The sequence below is a fragment of the Poecilia mexicana genome, unplaced genomic scaffold, assembly GCF_051168715.1.
Source record: "Poecilia mexicana isolate PSO_F unplaced genomic scaffold, ASM5116871v1 scaffold_6, whole genome shotgun sequence".
In the NCBI taxonomy this organism is placed as follows: Eukaryota; Metazoa; Chordata; class Actinopteri; order Cyprinodontiformes; family Poeciliidae; genus Poecilia; species Poecilia mexicana.
The window spans coordinates 22,774,701-22,798,463 of NW_028263375.1; the positions used below are offsets into that span (position 1 = coordinate 22,774,701).

The 23,763-nt window shown below is 39.9% G+C and overlaps 4 protein-coding genes across 4 annotated transcripts in view; 3 read left to right on the forward strand and 1 right to left on the reverse strand.

The window, feature by feature from the left end:
* LOC106907924 (carbohydrate sulfotransferase 6-like) overlaps positions 1-4,034 on the forward strand; it is a 5,891-nt gene extending 1,857 nt beyond the window's left edge. The window contains exon 2 of the mRNA XM_014973839.2: positions 760-4,034. Within this exon, the coding sequence (XP_014829325.2) occupies positions 884-2,074 (1,191 nt within the window). The 5' untranslated portion in view covers positions 760-883 and the 3' untranslated portion in view covers positions 2,075-4,034. The remainder of the gene's footprint in view (positions 1-759) is intronic.
* Positions 4,035-8,730: 4,696 nt separating this feature from the next.
* LOC106907926 (carbohydrate sulfotransferase 6-like) lies at positions 8,731-14,255 on the forward strand. The gene has a single exon (XM_014973841.2). It carries the CDS (start codon positions 9,517-9,519, stop codon positions 10,651-10,653), a length of 1,137 nt encoding a protein of 378 aa, XP_014829327.1. The 5' UTR covers positions 8,731-9,516; the 3' UTR covers positions 10,654-14,255.
* A 147-nt stretch (positions 14,256-14,402) lies between these two features.
* On the reverse strand, positions 14,403-16,459 carry LOC106907925 (carbohydrate sulfotransferase 6-like). Its single transcript, XM_014973840.2, has one exon. It carries the CDS (start codon positions 16,238-16,240, stop codon positions 15,077-15,079), a length of 1,164 nt encoding a protein of 387 aa, XP_014829326.1. The 5' UTR covers positions 16,241-16,459; the 3' UTR covers positions 14,403-15,076.
* A 2,225-nt stretch (positions 16,460-18,684) lies between these two features.
* Positions 18,685-23,763, forward strand: part of spire2 (spire-type actin nucleation factor 2) — a 28,441-nt gene continuing 23,362 nt past the window's right edge. Inside the window, exon 1 of the mRNA XM_088006432.1 lies at positions 18,685-19,225. Within this exon, the coding sequence (XP_087862558.1) occupies positions 18,844-19,225 (382 nt within the window). The 5' untranslated portion in view covers positions 18,685-18,843. The remainder of the gene's footprint in view (positions 19,226-23,763) is intronic.

The following is a 23,763-nucleotide window of genomic DNA, read 5'->3' on the forward strand; positions in this document are numbered from 1 at the left end:
GAGGCAAACCTAAACAAGCAAACCACAACTTCCAAAAGGAACTAAAAATCAATGGCAGATGAGAGATAAAATATTAACTGGTTTAAATCTGTGGAGAGTCTGTAGAGAAAGCACAAAGGAAGTGTCAGGTTCCCAGGGTGTCTGGTAGGGTTTTGCTTATTTCTGTTCCCCCTTTAATTTAGATCAGTTATGTCTTTGTTTCACCTTAGTTCAGTCCTTTCTTGGTCATTATAGTTTCATTATTTTGTGTTATTTTCTTATTTTGGTTAGAAGAATCTTGTGCTTGTCTTCCTGTTCTTCTTAGTGATTCCAGTTATGTCTATTTTTTGTTTAAATATTGAATATAAAACTTTGTTAAATTTGTAACCACCTTCTTTTTTCTTGCTTGGAGCTTTGTTTTTCCTACTGCTTCTGAAGGCATCACTTACTCATTCTTCACCTGGTGCAACACCTTACGAACTGACAGGAGGGAGCGTCTCATTTCAATCGGATCAAGAAGTTCTCACCATTAACCATTCAGAGGCTGATTTTACAAACACATACATGCTTTATTATCAACACAGGGGAACATTTGTTGCAAAATATTCCAAAAGCAACACTTTAAAGCTCAAGCTTTGTAGCTTCTCTCTCTCTTAAGGCACTTCCTAGAGGTTGATAAAGAGCAGGAGCTCTCTGTAATTTTTGTCAAAAGCTGTCATGTTTGATTTTTAAGAATAGTACCAATCTCTCTCTTTTTTCTGTTTGCCTTTCTTCCTGCAGAAAACTCGTCTCAAACCCCCTGGACGCTGATCGACTTCATCGCGAATCAGTTGAATTCGTCTCCACAGACTGAATAACAATGCTGATGTTCTCCTGCGCTAGAAGCTGACAGTGATCTCCAGACATGAGACCCGTCTTAAGGTTGAACTTCAACACTCTGATTTTCCTGGTGCTCCTGCAGGGGGCAGCAGTGGTGATGTTCTGCAACTGGTACTACCAGCTCAGCTCTTGTGACTCTCCTCCTGTGGACCGCAAAGTTCACGTCTTGCTGCTGTCGTCATGGCGATCGGGTTCATCCTTCCTGGGTCAGGTGTTTAGCCAGCACCCGTCTGTTTTCTATCTCATGGAGCCCGCGTGGCACGCGTGGAGCACAATGAGGACTTCTGGTGCGCATACTCTCCGGATGGCTGTGAGGGATCTAATACGGAGCGTGTTCCAGTGTGACTTCTCCGTGATGGATTCCTACATGCCAAAAAATCGCAAGACCTCCTCCTTCTTTATGTGGTATCAAAGTCGGGCACTGTGCTCGCCGCCAGTCTGTTCCGTCACACTGTTTGGTCAGATAAGCAGCATGAAAGAGTGCCAAAAGGAATGCCACGGTTTAGATTTTGAGAAAGTGACAAATTCCTGCCAGATTTACAGCCATGTGGTTTTAAAAGAAACTAGATTTTTTGAGCTGGAATCCCTTTACCCTCTTTTTCAAGACCCCAATCTTGACCTGCGCATTGTTCATCTTATCCGAGATCCTCGGGCCGTGTACAGGTCCAGAGAGGAGTCAGCTTTATCCTTTAAGATGGACAATGCCATCGTCTTGGAGCACAGAGCCGCACCAGCAGCCGAGGAGCAGTTTCAAGTTATGAAGAAAATCTGCCAGAGTCACATCCAGATCAACAAAACAGCCACCCAGGACCCTCCTCCGTTCCTCAAGGGTCGCTACAAGCTGGTTCGCTATGAAGATGTGACACGCTTCCCGCTTCAGGAGATCAGTGATATTTATGACTTTGTAGGTTTAAAGATGACCAAAGAGATGGAGGAATGGATAGTTAAGATGACCCACGGAAGGGGGAAAGGCAACTTGAATGATGCTTTCGAGGTTATCTCCAGAAACGCTGCCCAAGTGTCCCAGGCTTGGCGCACCAGAGTGCCGCACAACAAGGTCAAACGCATTCAGGAAGTGTGTAAAGAGGCCATGTCAATGCTCCACTACAAGGCAGTCAGCAGTGAAGAAGAGCAGAAGAGACTTGACATGGATCTGTACATGCCAGAAGGACCGAAAGGCTTTGCTTGGGCATCGGGTAAAATACGGAGGCGTTAAGACATTCAAGGGTCTACCGGGGTGCTTCAGGTTCCTCTGGAAACTACAAACATGAACAATCCAACGCAGATTTCTTGATCTGTAATATGGGCATTGCTCAAACTGGCATCATAATGGTTTCGATAGCGAGATTTACTGTCCTACGGACCTCACAGTGATTATTTGTTAAAGAGATTTAAATGTGGAGCGAGAGTACAGTGGTAATCTGTGCTGTGAAAAAGACAAGGTCGCGCAAAGGACAGGCATCAAACAAAGTAGGTGAACTCAGCTGCAGCTTTGTTTCGAGGAAACATTTTTTAGAAATGAATGATCAATTAAATCCCATCTGGTGTTGGAACAAAGCATTCTTTGCAAAACATTTGAATAGATAGTAGATGGGGTTTTTTTGTCCATTATTAGTTTTCATAAATAGCAGTTCAATTCATGAAATAGACAACAAGAGGTTGGCACAGTGATTGTGTTACAGATCTATAGGAAGTGTCTCTGATTCTGTTTATCGAACTGTGCCACCATTTTGTCCCTTAATTGTGCTTCTATATATATTACACCTACATCATGAGAAGTGAGATCATTTTCATTGTGATGAATTATTTACCTGAATTATGAATACTTTTATCAGCTCCTAATTGGATTATTGCACAGAAATTAGCCGGGTCACTCCTTCTATTAGCTGACAGCTGCTTTCCTCCACTGATGCTTGCACAACAACATGGGAGTTAAGAGAAATTGATCTGTTCTCCTTGTAAAATTTAGTTATGAATGTCTCTGTGTTGCCCTGTGATGGACTAGTGACCTGTCCAGATTGACCCCGCCTCTGACCCGTTGACCGCTGGAGCTGGGCACCAGCACCCCAGACGACCCCCAGGCTTGTAAGGTAGCATAGATGGATGGATTATCATAATGCAATAAGATTTTATCACACGTTTCTTCACCACCTTGGCTCATTTCAGGCCGGCTGGGATTTTCAAATGGTGTTTTAAATTCTTTAGTAGGGTGTTAGTTTTGTAAGGTCGCCTAGTAACTGAGGGAATATTTCCCCTCACATGATAAATAAGTGCATAAATGTTTGTTTTATGAATGAAGGGCTTTTTTGTGTTCTGTATTTCACTGGATGGCCTGATTGAATTATTCTGTTTAAGAAGGTGTCTTCTGTTGTGGTTTAAATATTTCTATTATAATGTGCAATTGTCAGGAAGTATTTATTATTGTTATTATTACAGGCTTGTAATAATAGCAAATTGTCTTTAGAGGCTCTTAGATTGTAATTTAAAAACGGGACTTGTTAAAACAGTCGCTCATCTATGAGATATAAATGTTTTTCCAAAGACACGAATAATTCGGTCCTAAAGCATGGCTACTTTGAATTAGCAAATTCTTAAATTGTAATTTGTGAGTATGTGAATTAAGGTTATTAGTAATTTAACTACCTTTTTGTTTGTTTTGGTTTTGTTGTACATCTACAGATGGTAGATGTAGAACCTTCATGCAGTCTGTAGACGTATTAAATAAAATGTATTTTAATTTAATTTAACTGTATTCTTTGTAGTCAGAGCAGAGATGATATTCTTGTTTTGACACTGAACCTACTTGTATAAAATGTATCTCTGATGATATTTTTCACTTGACAGACGGAATCGGCACTAAATGTGTTTTTACCTTTATTTGAGATTTTAAGTTTTGTTTCTCGCCCACCATTTTTCAGATTTTTGGTGCTTTTACTGTTTTGATTGGATTTTTGTTAGTTTTAGGTATCTGCCTTTCTGTGTATTTTCCTTTTATCCCTTTGATTTTTTTAAAACAATTATATGGCAGCATTTTTTAACAAGGTTTGGTAAACAATGGAATCCATTAAAATTCGGAGATGTTCATCTTTGTTGGAAAAGCTTGGGGATTCTATAATGCTTATTCCACATTGTGCCTGGATGTGTTTGCTTAAAATACAATGAAGATCCAAAGCTAAGTTTTGCGTATTCATTTATTTATTTTGTTTCCCTATTTTCTCCATTGGAGCTGTGATTTTGTAATCATGTTGTTCTGTTTTTATTTAATTTTGTAAGACGAGTCGGTGAAAAACTGCAACATGAGCCCGTTAAGTTTTAATGTGTAGCTTTTTATTCCTCTTTCCATTAGGCCTTGACTCATTGCTGGACTTCATATAACTTCTCCATTTCCTCCCTGATTTTCCACTTTAAGATGGTTATCGTGACTGTGAGGTACATGTACGTTTCAAACGTTTCGTCTTTCATATTTCACAACTGAGTGATCTAGAAAATTAAGTTTCAGCATGAGACACAATGCCAACTCTTCAAACAGGTATTTCAAGAACCATTGGGCAATTACTCAAAAAGCACATTCATGAACTCTCTGAATAGATCTGATTAGCCCATTCTTTTGCTTAAGCTAAAGCTATGTGAAACATATAAGCGGCCTTACCCTTTTCTCTTCATGCTAGCACATACCAACATTCAAAGTCCTCTTTTAGCTGAGGTTGCTGTAGGATTGATCTCCATAACAGTGACTTTGTGTGGAATAAACATACCAAAATGTGATTTGGGGTTTTATTCAAATACAGCATTGGATACATACTATCTAAGGAGAGAACGAACACGTGCTTATAAAAATTCAGATTTCATGGGAGAATTACCCAGCACAATATCTTTGAATCACCATCTGGGCGAGTTGCATCTGAACTCACAACGCATTAAACATTAAAGCAGATGAGCTAAAGCAGCAAAAAACCAGTCCAAGTATCCATCCTGTTAGTTAAAAACAATCAGCTGGGGATATAATTGTCACAGATCAACTAAAAATAATAATAATAATAAAAAAATTTATTTTGGTATTATTGTGACAGATTTCTTCTGCCTAGATAATATGATTTGCCCTGGTTTGACAGATGCACTGTCTCACAAAACTCTCAAACTGGTTTCCTGGAGATGACAATGTGTTTATTGTCTGGTTTATCCCCTGGTCTCCATAGTCACCGGATTTGAGTTCAACAAAACATCTTTGGGACGGTGGACCGAGGGATTCTGCAGGAGCTGCATGATGGACCAAAATCCCCGAGGAATGTTTCCTTGTTGAATCTGTACATTAAAAAAAAAAATCAAAGCAGTTCTGAAGGCCAAAGAGGTTTAGCAAGATGCTGTCAAAGTTAGCTAAATAAATTGACTGGTACATTATTTCTCCTCATTTTAAGAAATATTAGTTTGCCAGGAAGTGTACATTCCTCTAATCATACAGACGCCTACATAACATCCACAGCTCTGACGTCACTTACCTGCAAGTTACCAGTAATGGTCTTTGCGGTGTGTGAGCGCCCCCCAGTGGTCAAATAGTTATTAGCTGACTGATGAGTAAAGAGGCTGAAAGTCCTTGTTGTCGAAGTCGCTCCAAACTCGGCATGCTGAAGTGAGTAAAACCTCATCAGTGCAGACAGCGTCTGCTTAGAGCAACAACAGGTTAAGTAATATTATCCGGTTAATACGGAGACATTTAAGCTGTTGCGGAACTGTTCCTGCAGTATGCCTGGACATAGAAGACATTTAAAAGAAAAACTCTGACCTAGCTTAGCTGGTGATTACTAATTTGATAAAGTATCAGGTGTAGAGAGGTTCTTCTTATTCCATTAAAGCTTCCCGTGGTAAATTATTGCATACCACAGGAATGCAACGCAGATTCCCAGCAGTGTGTCGCTCATAATGCGTCGGCCATAAACAGCAACTTACTGAATATTACAGTGTATTGAATTCACAATTTACTGAAAGTAAAGTGTTCTGCAAATAAAGTAGAACTAGATCTTTATGTCGTGAAATGAGGATTAGGAATAGTTGGTTCCTTCTTGATTTTTGTATATTTATTTCTACTCATTTATTTATTCTTTTTTACTTTACTCTGCAAAATACCAGAATTTTCAGATAAGCGTATAATTTTGTCTGTGTGATTGAAACATTTTCACCAATTAAATTAGATGTTTTTATCAGTCAGAGTAATTGAGAAGCCTTTATACCAAACACTTTATTTTACTTTTACTTGAGTGAACTTTATGTTTATGTTGAATACTGATATGGTTGTTGAGAGGTTTAAAGATTAAACCTCTCAAATATGAGAGGTTAAAAATTAAATTAAAAATTAAATATGAAAAATAAACTGAGTCGGTTACTGGCCTGAAAGCAGGGTGAACTTCAAGGCGGTCTTTTGAACAAAAGGATTATCTGTCACAGGATTTTATCTGTACTTTATCCTGTTTGCTTGTCCATTTACATTGCAGCTCCTTTGTGTGCGTGTGCTGAGGAGACAATAAGTCTCACATCCTGCTGGCAGCTCTTTCCCATCAGCCTCTTAGTTAAACCAGTGAAACCGAAGACATCAGAGGTAGGAATTTGTTCTCATTATGATCCTTTTATTATTTCTTACTTACTAAATGAGGAGAGTTTTATTTGATTTATTTGGTCTTTATTTAACCAGGTGAGTTAATAAGAACAAATCCTTATCTGCATTAACGACCTGCTGGGGAGGGAAGAAACACGGACGAAGATCAAGCGGCTCACTTTTACACTGAGCAACAAATTTCAATGTATCACTAACTAAAAGTGATCAAACTTGTAGTAAGTGGGAGATATTTCACCATAATTAGCAAGAAGATTAAAAAAATCTCTAAAGATTTTGAATCTTGTAGCAGGAGAGCCAGTTTTAATCAAATACTTCCAATTACAACTCTTAAACTTTAGTCCAGCTTTTAACATTTTTAAGGTGTCCTACACACCACTGTTTTTATTTTGCTTGGTATTTCGTCCTTACTGATAGCACTGACTGGTAAAGTTATTCCATAAATTCAGTTTTATAATTTTTTTTTAATTATATCTTTATTGATTCTCGAGAAAGTATCATTTACATAACATTAGGCATCACCAAACTAACTTCCACATTTGAAATAAGATTCACATGTAGACCATTGCCTTATAACAGTCAACTCAAAAGTATAACTACACTTCTCTGAGAAAGATTGTAAAGTGATCATAAAGAAAAAAAAGTGTGAAAGAAGAAACTAAGGGAAAGAAAAGAGAAAAAATAATTAAAAAAGAAAAGAAAATACAGTAACAAAAAATATAATATAAAATAACTATAAGGTATGGCTATCATAGGAGAGTGGATTGTCCAGGAGATTTAATAAGTTTGGTCTTTAAAGATGAAATCAGGTCTTTTAGGTTTTACATAATCTACCCAAATCCTCCAACACTGATCAAATTGTTCAGTCCTGTGATTGAGAGAGGCTGTTATTTTTCCCATTTCATATATGTTAAATGTTATGTTAATCCAGTCATCTAATGTTGGTTTGTCATGTGACAACCATTTTCTTGTAATGTTTTTCTTACTTGCCGTTAATAAAATAGTCATCAGATATTTGTTTCTTTTTGTGGCGTCTTGAGGAATTATGCCTAAATACATAAGCTTGAACTCAAAAGGAATGTTTTGCATAAAAATATCTTGTAAGGCACTATTTATCTCTTTCCAATAATCTTTTATAATTGGGCAGTCCCAGAAGACATGATAATGGTTTGCATTAGTTTTATAATTTTATAGCTTGCCGACACCATGGGAATCCCACTGAAAAACAGTTTTGCTGCACTTCAACAAGAACCTGTGAGCCTTCACACACGGAAAACATTCACTCCACCTCTTCAGACCTGACGGACGGCTGAAGGACGCCTGATTAGGATGGGACCCACCGCCTATCAGGAACAGGCTGTTCCTAAACAATAAAACATCAACTGGGGAAGCAGCGACTGCTCTCCCCCCCCTCCTCCCTGCTCTGGTCCCCACCCCTGCTGCATCTACTGGATCGGAGGCCTCATCTCATCCAGGCTAGGGGAGCGCATCAGAAATCTCGTCACTTAAACTGGGTTTTCTTGACTTCAGTGAGAAACTGGATCGTCACTTTTCGCCGGACACTTCTCTCCTGAGCTCCCAAAAAGCATGTTTCCCAGATAAAATTACTTATTTTCTTAGTGCATAAAAACAAAACTACCTGACTCTGATTCCCCAGATTCCCCGATTCTCCAATTGTTTCTGAAGTCTGAGATTGGGTGCCAGACATTATCTTTACACCTGTCTTCTTCCAGAATGTGTCTGGCCTCCCAGCACTACAAAACAGGACGGTGCCTGTCCGGATCACCAAAAGAAAACTTACAAAAAAACAGAAAAATACAAAATACAGCGTCCTGAAATCAGACCCATCTCATTACCTAAAGGAACCTCAATCTCAGGAACTAAAACTCCCACCAGCTCACTCAAACGGGCTCTTTTAAATTTTCAGTCATTAACACCAAAAGCTTTACTAATTAATGACTTCTCCACCCAACATAATATTGATTTCTAACAGAAACATGGTTGTTTCTGTACTAATTGAATAAGCGTCTCAGAATTACAATTTTTTTTTCGGTGACAATAGAAAACATAGAAAAGGGAGAGGCGTGGCTTAAATTGTAACAAAATCTTAATGGGTCATTTTACCTCTTTTGAATATCTGGGTATTGAGGTAAAAGGCCATATATTTTACTTACACTCATAAAATTTGCTTGCTTGATTGATTGATTAAAAGCAGACGTACAGATGCAGGTCCAGACTTGAAATTGTAAGCTTAAGTTTATTTCTGGTAGGGGATGAGACGGACATCTCTAGAGAGATAGTCCAACAGGAGGCTCAGATGCCAATTTTAACATCATTTGGGGCAAACGGTTGGTTCCAAAAATACTACCACATAAACAATCATGTTAATATGGACCAAAATCTCAGGAATGCTTCGGGCACATTGTTGAATAAAAGCAGTTCATAGTACAATGGCCTATTCAGTCGAGAACTTTCCTAACAGCTACCTGAAGCATTATTATAATATTTATGCTTTGCAAGCAGTAAAAGAAGCTAAATATTTAGCTTGTGATTGTGCGCTATCACAAGCTTTGTTTTGTTACAATGAAAGATTGTACAGGTGACAGCTCCACCCTCACATCCTGAATCCTTCTGAATTCAAGTACTCGTCTACACGTGTTTTGCTCAGTGGGTATTTTGTCTTTTTCAGACCACATTCTGTGAGCAGAAGAGATGATTATGAGTGAAAATACCAGCAAATCAGCAGTTTCTGATATTATTCACCTGGCAACACAAGCATGACGCTTTCAAAGTAATTTAAATCCTATTTTTTTCAACCTCACTTTAACCTTCTGCATGTAGTTTTCATTTTGATGCCCAAATTTATGAAACTGGCTGAACTCATTACAATTGTACATCTAGAATTTGTTTCAACAAGCAACTGACGAATTTCTAACTTCTACTTTTTGCATTTTTTTTTTTTTTTGCAGAAGAAATGCGTCTGTGCACCACAAAGGATAAAAGAAGGCTGAAATAGACTTCAGATTTTGAAGCCTACATTAACAAAGTTCACGATGATTCCCCGTTGCAGATTCAGAACCTTAATTCTCCTGGGCGTCCTGCAGGGGGCAGCAGTGGTGCTGTTCTATGACTGGTACACCAGGATCAGCCCCCGTCACTCTCCTCCCCCTGAAGGCCGCAAGGTTCACGTTTTGCTGCTGTCGTCATGGAGATCTGGTTCGTCCTTCCTGGGTCAGGTGTTCAGTCAGCACCCGTCCGTTTTCTACCTCATGGAGCCCGCGTGGCACGTGTGGACTAGAAATCACAAATCCGGGGCAAAGAGTCTCCGAGTGCCTGTGAGGGAAATGCTGTGGGGTTTATACAAGTGCGACTTCTCGCTGATCAGAGACTACCTGCCAGGAAACCCTCGTCTGTCCTCCTTTTTCATGTGGACCCGGAGTCAGGCGCTGTGCTCGCCGCCGGCCTGTCCCGTCAAATCAGCCAATGAGAGTCACTGCAGCCAAGCATGTCACTCTGCAAGCCTGGACAAAGCGCAGGACGCCTGCGCAACATACACTCATGTGGTTTTAAAAGAAACTCGCTTCTTTGAGATGGAGTCCCTGTATCCCCTTCTGCTGGACCCCAGCCTGGACCTCCGAGTGGTTCATCTGGTCCGGGACCCTCGGGCGGTGATGCGGTCCAGGGAGGAGTCAGCGTACCTCCTCGACAGAGATAGCGTTATAGTCCTGGAGCACAGAAACGTGTCCGCGGCCGACAGGCAGTACGAAGTCATACGAGAAATCTGCCGCAGTCACCTGGACATTTATGAGAGGGGGTTCCTCGACCCGCCTGCGTTTCTGGAGGGTCGCTACAAACTGGTTCGCTACGAAGACGTGGCACGAAACCCACTAACAGAGTTGAATAGTATTTATGAGTTTGTAGGTTTAAAGATGACCTATGAGGTGGAGGAATGGATCCAAAAGATGACGCATGGACGGGGGAAAGGCGGCGGGAGCGTAGCTTTTAAAATCACCTCCAGGAACGCATCTGAAGTGTCGCAGGCTTGGCGCACCGTGCTGAAGCACAGCAAGGTCCAGCGCATTCAGAAGCTGTGCAAAGGCGCCATGTTGCTGCTCGGCTACAGGACGGTAGAGAGCGAAGAAGAGCAGAAGAGACTCGATATCGACCTGTTAGACCCTGGGCAGCCATGAAGAGCTCAGCTTCCAGGTTAGACCAAAAAAGTAGGGGTGCACCGATTTATCGGCCGGCCGATTTCCTTAATTAGGAGATAAGTGATCGGCCGATTTTTACATGTGAAGCCGATCTTAACCACAGATACTATCAACCTCGGCAAAGGTCTAAAAATCGACCACTGTGCTTTTCTTTTCTCCCGTGAGAGAAGTTTGACTGACAAACCAGCCGACCAGGTCATGTCTGCACATTTACAGTTAACAATAGTCACCTCAATGTTGCCAATTCAACAGCTTTCTTGATATATTGAGCTACATTTCAGACAAAAAAATGGTATTGGCCAAAATGGGAATGGTAAGTTAGGCTTTTTTAAAAGATCGGCAATCGACCAGAAAACCGCAATTGGTGCACCCCTAAAAAAACCATTATCAAAAACAAACTTAGACGCAAGTGCTAGATTCTTGTTGTGTTAAAAAAATATAAGTCACAGAAAAAGATACACAGTTATTCATACTTGATAACATACTCAGAGGTTGTTTTCTGGAAAAGAATCCTGTAATTAACACACAAGTAAACTGATAAAATCAGCGCATTTCTAACTTTAATGTGCTTTTTATTAGGACTTAGAACGAACTTAGAATCCAGAAAAAACTACGTCCAGAACAGGAACATTATTTAGCAACCCAAAACAAGGATGAGTACTGTCATGATCCGTGTTTCTGTGTATTTATTTTAAGGTTTTTCTGTGTTCAGTTTCTGTCCTGAGTCTCTGTTGTTTCTGCATCTTCCCTGTTGATTGCTTCCCAGGTGTGTCTCATTCCCTGATTACCCTCCCTGCATATTTAAGTCCACCTGTTGTCTTTGTCTCTTGTCGGTCCTCGTTGTCGTTGTCAGTAATTGTCTTAGTCGTCACAGTTGAACTGTATAGTCCTGTGACGGTGTTAGCTCTTGTATGTCAGTCTTATTAGTTTCAGTTGCTACCGGTATCAAGCTGTTGCTTAGTTTTCTGCCATGCCGCCTGAACTGGACTGTTTGTGCTACTGTCTATTAAATCAATCATCATCATCATCACCTCTCAATCTGGGTCCTGCCTGCGTTCACTCTCACCACCTCCACCTCAACTCATGACAGTAGGACCCGACCACTAAACGGTGAGGAACGCCACTTTTCATCATGGGCCCAGAGACCTGGAGCGAGTACACGGACACAGACTACCTCCACCTCCTCCAGCACTACAAGGGTCATCCGACCCTGTTCGACCTGGTTCTTGGACTATATGACCTCTATCTGCAAGAAATCATACCTCCAACCCAGCTCCGGTTCCAGCACCAGTCTCTCTGTTGTCTCCTGCACCAGCCAAACCTCCTTTCTGGATTCAAGTACAAACTTTGAATCTACCTTAGCAACTACTTTTTAGACTCCTGTTTTCCCAACCCAGAATAGGAATTAGACCCGAGGATACTTACTTATATTTATCGAGCAACCCTGAATAGGAGTATCTAGTTTACATACTTTGGATCAACATTATTATATTCTTTGTTTTTCTTTTTAATTCTTGTAAAGCACTTTGAATTACCTTGTTGCTGAAATGTGCTATATAATTAAAATTGCCTTACCTTTATTTTTATTTTAGCTTTTTCCCATAAAACAAGCTCCATGAACTAAAAGAAGTAAGCTAAAAATCCTAAAAATACCTTTTATTTTCATATAAGCAAATTATCTGGGAAGGAATCTTGCAGATTGTTTCAAACCAAAACATGTACCAGATCTGTTCTCAATCTACCAAAGAAAAGGAGCATTAGTGTGTGCACGAAAGTAGCAACATATATACAGTTGAAGCAGGACTGGATGGATGCAATATTTGTCAGTATATTATATTTTATGCTTGCAAATCTCAGCAGCCGAGATGTTAAAACTTATTGAAGGGTGGAGAGACTCCGTGATGAAGAAAATATGAAGAACTGCATTTACAGTCACCAGACTCTATAACAAGATGTACAAATACTGGATAAATGGTCTTAGCTCATCCCTACAGAATTTTTATTTTGGGAAAATATAACTAATAATCTGCGTGATCTGGCCTGTGACTGTTGCATGTCGACGATGATTTTAATCTTTATTCTTGTTCTATATCATCAACCTGTGGATATAATTTTTTTTCTCTATAATGACACATTTACATGACAGCACCTGCTCTGCTGTATTTAAAATTGGTAATTGAATAATTGACATTCTGGCGCCACCTACTGGTAAAATTAGTTTTCCAAAGTGTAACCCTAGAGCTGTTAGTGACCTTTGGACTAATTAGTTTTGTGTGGCATCCATGGCAATTTAGACATTCCTCTCTCTTGCATGCTTAGTTTGTAGGTGTGCAGGTAAAAATAAATGCACAATTTGTTTCTGTATTCTTTTACTTATTTATATTCTTTTGGACCCTCAGCAGTTTTGAATTGGTGATTTTGGCCCAAGTGACAAAAACGTTTGGAAACCAGAGCAACATAAAAACCCATCATTGTTGCAATCATGGTTAACAAGATCCATAGTCAAATTAATAATCACAACTAGCTACTGTTATGGTAGCACCTGTGAGTGAAGAATGGCCAAAAGTGACGACTAATGATGTTTTAAAAACATCAAGTGATAGTAACTTGATGTTTGACATCATGAGCAAAATGTGTCTTAAAAAATATCCATAAAAAAAATCTACCAGTGGCAAAAACAGATCTTTGGTTCTCTATTATTTATGGTGAAGGGTTTCTATGGGGTTTTTAAAAGGCAAATAATCAAAAAGTTTAAAATATTAAATTTTTTCATAATGGTTCCAAATTACCTTTAGGTACAGAATAAATTTGTGTTTTTGTTCATTATTGCATCTTTTGTTGACTATTTTTCTTGCATTTTTTTATTATTAATTGTTTATTAATTCATGGAGTGGTTTCATTGTTTTTCCTTTTGCTTTGCAACAAATCTGTAAGTCATGGACTTTAACCCTCTGTGAATCCTTAAAAAAATGCTGATTGTGAAATAAGGAAGTAAAGTGAAAATGCTATTTTCCCTTATTCAATGATACATATTAGTTATCAATTCAATTATTTAGTTATTTATATTTAACTATTTAGATTTTGGTAAATTTTATGCCCTTGATAGAGTTTTTAGTCCCATTACACCACATTAAATGTTTTGCTGTTGGAGGTTTAGTTGTCATACTTTACACTCTGAGTTGGGTTTTTGTGCAGCTGAATGTTGTGGCTAAGAAAAGGTTTAATCCTAATTCTGTAAAATTCTGGCAGGTTGTAAATGTTGGCTAAATTTTCACTTGCCATAGTGTTTTCTGTCATATTTTGCAATTTAATTTCAAACTAAATGTTGCAATCTGTGTCCCTTTGACTTCTTATTCAGTCTTTGACTCCAAACTAAACATGCATACTTTGAATGCACTGTTATTGCATTCATTTCCTTATTTCAGCATAAGGAAATTCAATATTTTTGTCCGTTGAAGATATTTTTCATGGGCTGTATAAATTATGGTGTGGCTTTATTATTGTGCCATGTGTAGGACAAGAAATAAATATTTCTTTTGACATCTTTTTAATGACAAAACATAAAATGTGATCAGATTCAATGCTTTAGTATTGTTTTTTTTTTTTTATAAAAATGGCCTCAAGCATTAAAATTGGTTCATATTTCAGTAATTTTGCGAAGATTCAGTGTATTGAGAGAACTTTAGAAACCGTTTAAAAGAAAAGAACTGGAGAAAACATGTTGACACAAAAATAATATGATGGCAACTTGGAAGGAGCTTTTTTTTTGTCCAAAGGAGACACGCGGCTATTCACAAAGTATTTGTGAGACTCGGGATCCACATTGCTGGCAATCCAGCCGAAAGTTTCCACAGTCAATGATGCGGATGTAAAAGGATCCCCAACCAAATTATCGAGTACATAAAAATGAGCATACTTTCCAAAAGTCTTGCATTTCTGTTTAAAACATTTGGTTTACATGATATTACAACAAATGATAAGTTTTAAATATTCCATTCTATTTATAAATGCTTATTTATTAAGTTTTCTCTGTGAAATGAGAAAAACTATTGAACTTTTACAAACGTTTCACATTAGTCGATATGCACCTTGTATTTTTGACTTTGCTCAAGAAGTAAAAACTGATCAGAATCACTGTTGCTGTTGACTTTCAGTCTATGTCACAATAAAGTCCTTTCTAGTGGCTAGACAGTTTGCTCCACCGTGCATTTCCTGCGGGTTTGTCGTGACAACATAAACTCAGCTTGTCATGCAATACTCCTGGCTTTATGAACTCAGTCAAATGAGATGACAGGTCATTTGACTGTGTGAAGGTTTGTAGTTGTCAGAAATGTAGCAAAAACATGGATGGTGTATAGCGAGCCAGTGGGGCGTCTGAGCAGTTTTGGTGATAATCCAAGGTTCATGTCTTCTTCGTTGACCCCCATCTGAACTCCAGCGGAACCAGCAGATCTATGTCGAGTCTCTTCTGCTCTTTTTCGCTGTCAACTGTCCGGTAGCCGAGCAGCGACATGGCCCCTTTGCACAGCTCCTGAATGCGTTTGACCTTGCTGTGTTGCAGCACGGTGCGCCACGCCTGCGACACCTCGGTGGCATTCCTAGAGGTGATCTGGAAAGCCTCTTTCTTGCTGCCTTTCCCTTTTCCGTGGGTCACCTTGTAGATCCATTCCTCCATTTGTTTAGTCATCTTCAAGCCTACAAACTTATAAATGTCGTTCATCTCCTTCAGCGGGTTGCGTGCCACGTCTTCATACCGAATCCTTTTGTAGCGGCCTTTCAGAAACGGAGGTGGCTTCAGGATTGCTCTTTCGTTGATGCGTATGTGGCTTCTGCAGATCTCCTGCATCACTTCGTAGTTGTTCTCAGCCGCTGGCACGTTTCGGTGCTCCAGAATGATGGCGTTGTCCCTCCTCAACATTTTGGCTGATTCCTCTCTCGACCGTATCACGGCCCGCGGGTCTCGAACAAGATGAACGATGCGGATGTTCAAGTTTGGGTCTTGCAGAAGGGGATAAAGGGATTCCAGCTCAAAAAATCGCACTTCTTTAATTACGAGATGAGAGTATCCGCGACAGGTTTCTTCCACTTTCTTCATGTCCTGAGCATGGCATATCTGGCGGCACTGAGTGTCATTGGTGGCCGTAAGGGGACAGGCCGGCGGCGAGCACAGTGCCCGGCTGTGAGTCCACATGAACATGGAGGACACGCTGCGTTTCTCTGGAAGGTAGGAACCCATCACAGAAAAGTCACAGCGGTATAAATGCCGTAAGAGATCCCTCACTGCTATTCGGTGAGCCTGCGCGCCAGACGTCCACTTTTTGGTCCAGACGTGCCAAGCGGGCTCTGAGAGGTAGAAAACGGACGGGTGCTGACTGAAAACCTGACCCAGAAAGGATGAACCCGACCGCCACGAAGACAGCAGCAAAACGTGAACTTTGGGGCCTGCGGGAGCGAAGTTGCAGGGGCCGAAGTGAACGAACCAGCTGCAAAGGAGAACCACTGCCGCCCCGTGCACGATGATCAGGGTAGTCGCGGTTTTGGGGTTGAATCTGTTCTGGCGGCACATTGCTGCAGTTTAATTTCAGGTCTCAGTTGATCTGAGGTCGCCGTGTTTTCTGTGGAAAAAAAAAAAACAGACAAAAGAAAAGCATGACGAACTGGTTCTTTTTTCTTAATGCACATACAGCAAATTACTAGAAGAATATGTGTTTTGGTTTAAGTTCAGCACAGAGAAGCTAGAAATGGAGAATATCTCTTCTGATATTTCCAAGGTTTTTTTTTTCCTAATGATTTATGTTTTACACATCCAGTATCAGATTCTGACAGCAGGTAACCTTAAATAAAATGATCTAGTTTTAACAATATCAAAAAAAAAGTTATAAAGTTCCAACATATGACATTACCTAATTGCCTTTATTTATAAGAACATTAATCAATCCTACAATTAAGATTTTGACACATACTCATTCCGTTTATTTATATATTTGTAGCTGATCTTTAATATCTGTTTTGACAATACTGAGAAATTAAAATAAACAGTAAGACCTAATAACTAATGTTTTTTTTCAGGTGAGGAATAAATAAGGGCATTTGTTTCCACTTACAAAGCCTGACATTGCATTGCTCATAGCATATAGAAGAAGGTTTGAACTGCAGACATTTATTGGTGCTCCTGTCCTGATTGTTGAAGTGACTGTGGTCACCAAGGCTGAAGTCCAAAAAAACTTGCCTGAAGCTTCCAGGAAGAAGACTGTAGCAGCTCCTGAGTCTGGTCTGGAGTCTGAGAAGGTCTAAAATTAATTTTAAATCCACAGTAGGAAAAACAACCACTGTATCCAGGTCCGGCTGTCCAACCAAGCACGTTGACCCTGAAAGCAACACTGAGATGCTAAAATAAATAAATAAATAAATAAATAAAAAGGTCTCCAAAAGCCACAGGACCAACAGTACGTCTCTTTTGTTTTCAACTAATACCTCTATGGGAAATACAAAAATTGGAGAAAGTCTGCAACTGAACGACTGAATGCTTTGCTTCAGCAGCTTTATGGAAAATAATGTCTTTCATGTCTACAACAGCATACTGTCTGACTTATTTAGGACTGTGTTATGCGCTGACTCAGCAGATTTGCTTAATAAGGTGCAACATTTCAAACCTGTAAGGCCGGTTTCCTCCTGACTTCCTCCTGCCTGGTTCTGTAGCATCCATGTATTTTACAAGTGCATTTGAATGTAATGATGTAAAATCAATTTAATTAGTGTTGATAATGTTTACATTTTACTTGTTTTTTTTCTCTCCCACCTGCTGTTTTTATTTTTATAGCACAATATTAACAGGCTAAATGTCAAAGGATTGTCAAAAGCAAAGTTCTTTACAACTCATTCTTATTGACAAAAATAAGCTGCAGTTTTATCTTTTCTTTAACTTAAGGGCGCAAACATCAATTATCAGATAAAAATAGTCTGATTAATTAAAAATTACATCCCGATTTTTAACAAACGCAAGAACAAGTTTTTTCTTGTTTATCTGTGTTTATTTTTGATATTCTTAATCTTAATTATGGTTAAAATGTCCATCTGGGCCGTAGTTTATCAGAGCGGAGTTTAAAACAGTTTGTTTTATTTATGTAGAAAAACAGGGAAATGAAAATGCCCTAAACTTCTTAGCAGCGGTGACGTCATCCAGAGACTCTCCCCTGCTGGATATTGTAACTCCAGAGGGCGCTGTTGCCTCTCCGCAAATTCCAATTAAAAACAATGAAAATTCACAGTACAGCTGAAAAAATTGAATATTGTGAAAAAATGCATTTTTTTTAAATTACATATTTCAGAAAGTGAAATTTGTATATCATATAAATTCATTACATATATGGAGTGACATATTTGAAGTCTTTATTGACATTTGGATGATTATAAATGTTGAAAACTCAAAATTCAGTGTTTCATGACATTAGACTATTGTTTAAAAAATTCTATTATACTCATGCATGGGTTTAAAATGTGAAATTCGTCATGTCAAGCTGCTCCTGAACAACAGACAGCATGAGAAGCATCTTATCCGGGATGAGGAGAATAAGAACTGGACTATTTCTCAGTTCATATCTGTTTTAACTGTTTAAAACTCATTAGTGACAACAATGAATGTTAAACTGCTACATTTAACTCCACCCATCTTCCCTTCAGCTCTGACTAGCTCCACTGGTCCTGTTGAATAAGAGTATCCCCACAGGATGATGGCGCCATCACCATGTTTCATGGTATTGATGGTTTCCTCAAGGAGATCTGCAATGACAGTTTTCCTGTGCTGTCTGTAGAACCTGCAGGCTCTGAATATACGTGTATGTCCAAAAAAACATACATTAGAAAATGCCACTGAGGAAAAGACCTTAAGTACTGGCTTAAAAGTTGTAACTTTTTCTTTAAATAAAGAAATTTATTCCAGTTTAGTCACCGATTTTATTTTGCAATTTAAAAATGCTTTTATTTTTGTAAGGCGCCAAACCGGATGTAGTTGTGTCCACTCGTTGCCTTGACAGCACAGGAGATAACGCGGTGCAGCTGCGGTAGTAGACGACACATCAAGCGGTACGCAGGAGACCGGGCCAAGCAGCGCTCGGCGTCAATGTCCCCGCTGCTCACGAAGTGAAGCATGGGCTCCGCGGCATCGCAGTCATGGCCAGATCCACCAACCGAAGCGCAGAGGACGGGGATCCCCGTGTAACCGCCCCCACGGACCGCGCGGAGGTGCGGGACCTGGCCGAGCCCCGGGAGCTGTCTTTGGAGGAGGTGCTGAAGTCCTACGAGCAGCCCATCAACGAGGAGCAGGCATGGGCGGTGTGCTACCAGTGCTGCAGCGGGCTCAGGGTGCCCCGCCCGCCGTCCGGGAGACCCGGTCGGGTAAAGGACCCGTCCTCTATCCTCCTGCACCGGGACGGAACCGTGTCTTTAAAGGAGGAGCCGCAACCCGACGGTAGGACCGAACCCCAACTGTTCCTATCCCCCCCAAACTTACATCCTGAATCAAAACAAACGCGGGAAACCATCATTAAACCAGGTCTAATAGTTTTTAAAATGTAGGTTATAATTAAACTCCCAACACCTAAATATCCCTTTTAATATTCGGTAAAAAAAAAAAAAAAAAAAAAAAAAAAAATCATCCGCTTATTAGTTTGAAAACAGTTTGAGTACTGAAGTCTGCAAAGTGTACTAATAAACTACGGGTTGTAAGAATTACAGTAATGTTGCGGAATTTAATAGTAATATTAAATCTCTCATTAGAAACCTTAAATAATGGTTTTTACTTTGGACATTGTGGGGAAAAAAGCAGCTCTTTCTTAAATTAAGTGGTTTTCCAGGGAAGTTTGGCACAGAGGAACAATTCCCTTCCCAGGTAGAATTCACATTTCCGCCTTATCTTGTGCTTTAGTATTTCAAATTCTTTTAAAACAAAGTGAAATTTACTCGTGCAATGCATATTTAGAATAATCTCACATCCACTGCCAACAGGGATGACTGTGTGCCGGTAAATGATTAATTATTCAAAGAGTAAAGCTTTACCCGAGCTTCCTTTCATTTAAGGACCGTTTTTAGAGACGAGCAAATGTGGATCGAAGCAAACAAGGTTTTAGCGCAGTCTCCTAGTTTTCCGAAATTCCCGTTTGAATTGAGCTTGCACCGACATAATATCTTCCCGGATGTGAAGTATTTATGTCCTCACTGCGGTGTAGGAGATCTGCTCCAGAGTCTGCATGGAGACAACTGGAGGCCAAACTATGTGTGCATATTTAACCATCTGTGGAAGACTTAAATCCACGTTTTAAGGAGCTACAGTGCTCTACAGAGAGATGCATACACCTTGATTTTTTCCCCACAAACACCATCAGCATCTGCGTGAAGTGGAGAGAGAAATATTTATAATTATTTTTTACAGGGTAAACTTTGTATTTGCCCCCCACTTACTCTGATTCTTTGAAAATAAAATCTATCTTAACCAGCTGTACTCAAGAAGAAGTCAACTGATTGATTCCAGTAGTGTTTATTAATTTAATGGCATATGGATTGCAGAGTTTGTCGGAAAACCTTAGTGGACAAACCTAAAAGTAAAGTTGTGGAGAACTTTAGAGCCCATTTGAACGTCTCAAAACGTATCTGTCGGGCAAAGAGAGAGCAGAAGCAGAAGCACCAGAGATCCGTTCCCAGGACAGTCAGAAGATTAGCCGATTTTAAAGTTTGCTGAAAGTGATGTTCACTCTCCAGCAGGAAAATGGCTCTAAGCATGCAGCCAGAACTATAATGGTTTAGAACAAAAAGTCTTTCACTGCATCTAATCAAGCTGTTAATGTGGCGCCAATAATGAAAAGAGGCATTTTAACTTTTATGTGCAATCATTGCACAAGCAGTTACAGGGGTATTGTTTGCCTGGTAGAGCGAACACTTGTAAACTTGTAGATGCGTTAAAAAGACGTTGAAACTTCCTGACTAACGTTGAGTAGATTCTCCTCAGAGATCCCTCTGGGGGAAGGAGAAGTGTCCTGGTTTTTCTGACGCCAGTGAACGCATCGGTGGCGTCAGTGTTGGGTTTTTTATTTGGATTACTTCTTTACATGCCTTCAGACATGTGCGCTGGTTCACAAAAACCTTTATTGGTTTTCTGTGGTAATATTATGACCTTCAGCCAAGTTAATCTGCTTTCTGCGTACACTGAGAAAAGAGAACAGGTGATCCAACTTAAATATACTGTGCTAGTCACAAATAATCATATGAAGTTAAGTTTATTAGGTTGTAAATGAAATAAAGTAAGTCTGACAAACTTTTTTCAATTACTTGTGACAAATCAACAAAAAAATTTTTTAAGTTGGAGCTCCATTCTGTTTTTAATTTCAGTGTATGTTAGTAAAAAAAAAACCCCAAAAAACAATAAGATATAAAGTTGAGTTTCTAAAAATGAGCAGACATGACGGTCACCGTGCTTGTGGTTTCCATGCCAATCTATCACTGCTATGACTCTACAGAGGGAAAACACCCTGGATCCAGACTGTAGCTGTTCATAGAGTTTTTAACTAATGTGTTAATCTGTGATGGATATCTTCAAGTAAAACGTTCCCACTTTCCTGTTATCACATTTCTCCTGTCCTCTTGTGTGCTCATAAGCACGAAAACATGAAATAATCCTCACATCTTCAGGGACGGTGGGCCTCTCCTCCTTCTCTGCTGTTTCCTCCGGCATCGCCAGCCTCCTCGGATTTGATGCCGGATTTGATGGTAAACACGAGAGCCGGTGTGCAGTTTTTCAGACGCTGCTGACATCAGCTGTGGCTCTGACTCTCCCCCCATCAGACGGAGCACAAATCTGAGCCGAAGCAGCCGTCGTAACATGAGCCGCGGTGCCGCAACGGGCCCATAAAAAGGCTGAATTGTTGCGACCCAGCTGCATAGGAGCGCTCATCAGCCACCTGCCATCTGGAGCTCGGCGCCAGAGATCCGTCTCTGCAGTTTTGGTGGAAAAATAACAATATGGGGGAGTGTAGTCTAGTGGCAGCTTGTAAAGATTTCATGGGCTATAGCAGATATGTCTGAAATAATAAATGTGGTGTTAAATTCATTGCTGCAGACTTTAGATGGATTCAAATTAAGTTTCGCGCTCCGGTTCTCCAAAGTACCAGAACTTCTCCTATACGTGTGTTCAAATTTGAAAGTGTTTTAAGATTATTTAATCCCAAGGTTCTCAAACTGTGGTACCAACCTAGTTGACTTTTATTTGAACAGTAAATGCAGTATGACGCACCAACAACCAAAACAAAGTTGGAGCACACTGATCTATGCTTCAGCAGGTTTTCTTAAAAGGACTTCCTGAACTTCCTATAATGATTATACCGTGAACAGTGTCTTGAGCTATGGTCTAATTTCAGACAAATATTTTGTTCAAAAGTGCTTATTCAAGGAGGAAGATGTTTTTGAGTCTTTTAGTCTTTGTAGCAAGTCTGGCTGAAGACTTTGTGGTCACAGGATCCACTGATCCCTGTTTAAAAGGATCTGGAAATCCTGTTGTCATTTCAAACCCAGACCGTTTTAAAGAATGTAAATATGCCTACTCAATCACAACACCCTCACTGTATGAATTTGGACTCAACTTCTGGCAGCAGTGAGGTTTTATTTTCTCATCTGTTTAACTTGAACGATCCTCTTTCAGCTTCCTCTGAGCTGTAATCTAATCTGAAAACTCTAAGCAGAGGTTGTGGAATAACTGGACTTTAAATAGCTCTAATCTTTGCTCTGAGTCATTGGAGCTCTTATATAAACTCCAGAGATTGAGATTCGTCTTGATTCTCTTACACAGAAGGTCCTCAGGAAGTCAAGGTCCACATATAAAAATGGCTCCTGCCAGGTAAAAGCCATTTGCACCACAGACCTTATCCACCAAGAAACCAAAGCAGCTCATTGTTGACTGTGATAGTTTGCATTCAGTTAGGAAACTGAATGCAAATCAGTACGGATTTACTGATGATCTCATTTTAGTCTCTGCATTTCTTGAGAAAAAGGTTTGACAACGAGGTAAAAAGTCCAAAATGAAACAGTCACGCCTTTTAAACTGCACATATTAGGCGTGACTGTTGCTTTTAGGTGCATAGGTGTATAGATAAAGGCTGATGAAGTCATTTTATGAGTATAGTCATACACTGACAGTGATAGTTCTATGATAAAAGCCTTGTAAAGTTTTACATGATCTCAGTTTTGTTTTACATAGGATACTGTTTTTTTTCTTTGCAGAACTTCCAGCATCTATAGATCGGTTAGATGCTGCAGGTTCAAATATCAGAAAATGAGAAATATGTTGAAAAGTGTAAAAGCATTCTTGACTGAACTTGAGCTGTCTGGCAAACACGGTGTCTAAGTATGAAAATGCTCCAAAATACCAGTAAAATACGTCAGTTTGTGGTTATTAAAGGATACTATGGGGAAAGTTAAAGGAGAATGAATACTTTACAATGTCAAGTATTGGGTTTATTCACATTTGGCTTTAAAAAAAAACAAAAAACTGAGCAGCAAGTGTCTTAAAGATCAGAAAACATCACAATCGTCACAGGTAACACCCAGCAGCTTTTTCCTGCGCTGACATCTGAATCTCTTTTTTTAGATTTGGTGGATTTATGGCCGTGGCTCCAGCTCATGTAACGGCTGCTTTCACACTTTCCTATTTCTTCTGTACTGTTTGCCTCCTCTGATCACTCATTATCAAGCCTGTTCCTCTGAACCCGGTTTGCTTTTTCTTCCGTCACATTTCTCCTTCCTTATTTCCATGGCAACAGGAGGCAAAGTCCACACTGGGGGAGCTTTTGAGTTACTGCGTCTTAACGAAGGAAACGGGGAGGTGTCGGGCTTCTGAGGATGAAAGCGATCCGTCATTAGCCGGAGTAAACTGCGTGTGACTGACGGCAAGGAGTTCTGCCAGGTCCAGCAGGACTTATCGTCGTGTCTACCGGAGAAGTCGGGAACCCGACGATATGTTTACGTTTTGGTTGGCAGAAACATGCTCCGCGTAGATGACACAGGCCGTCTGTCTTTATGTATAAGGTTGTTATTCTCTGTGATAAA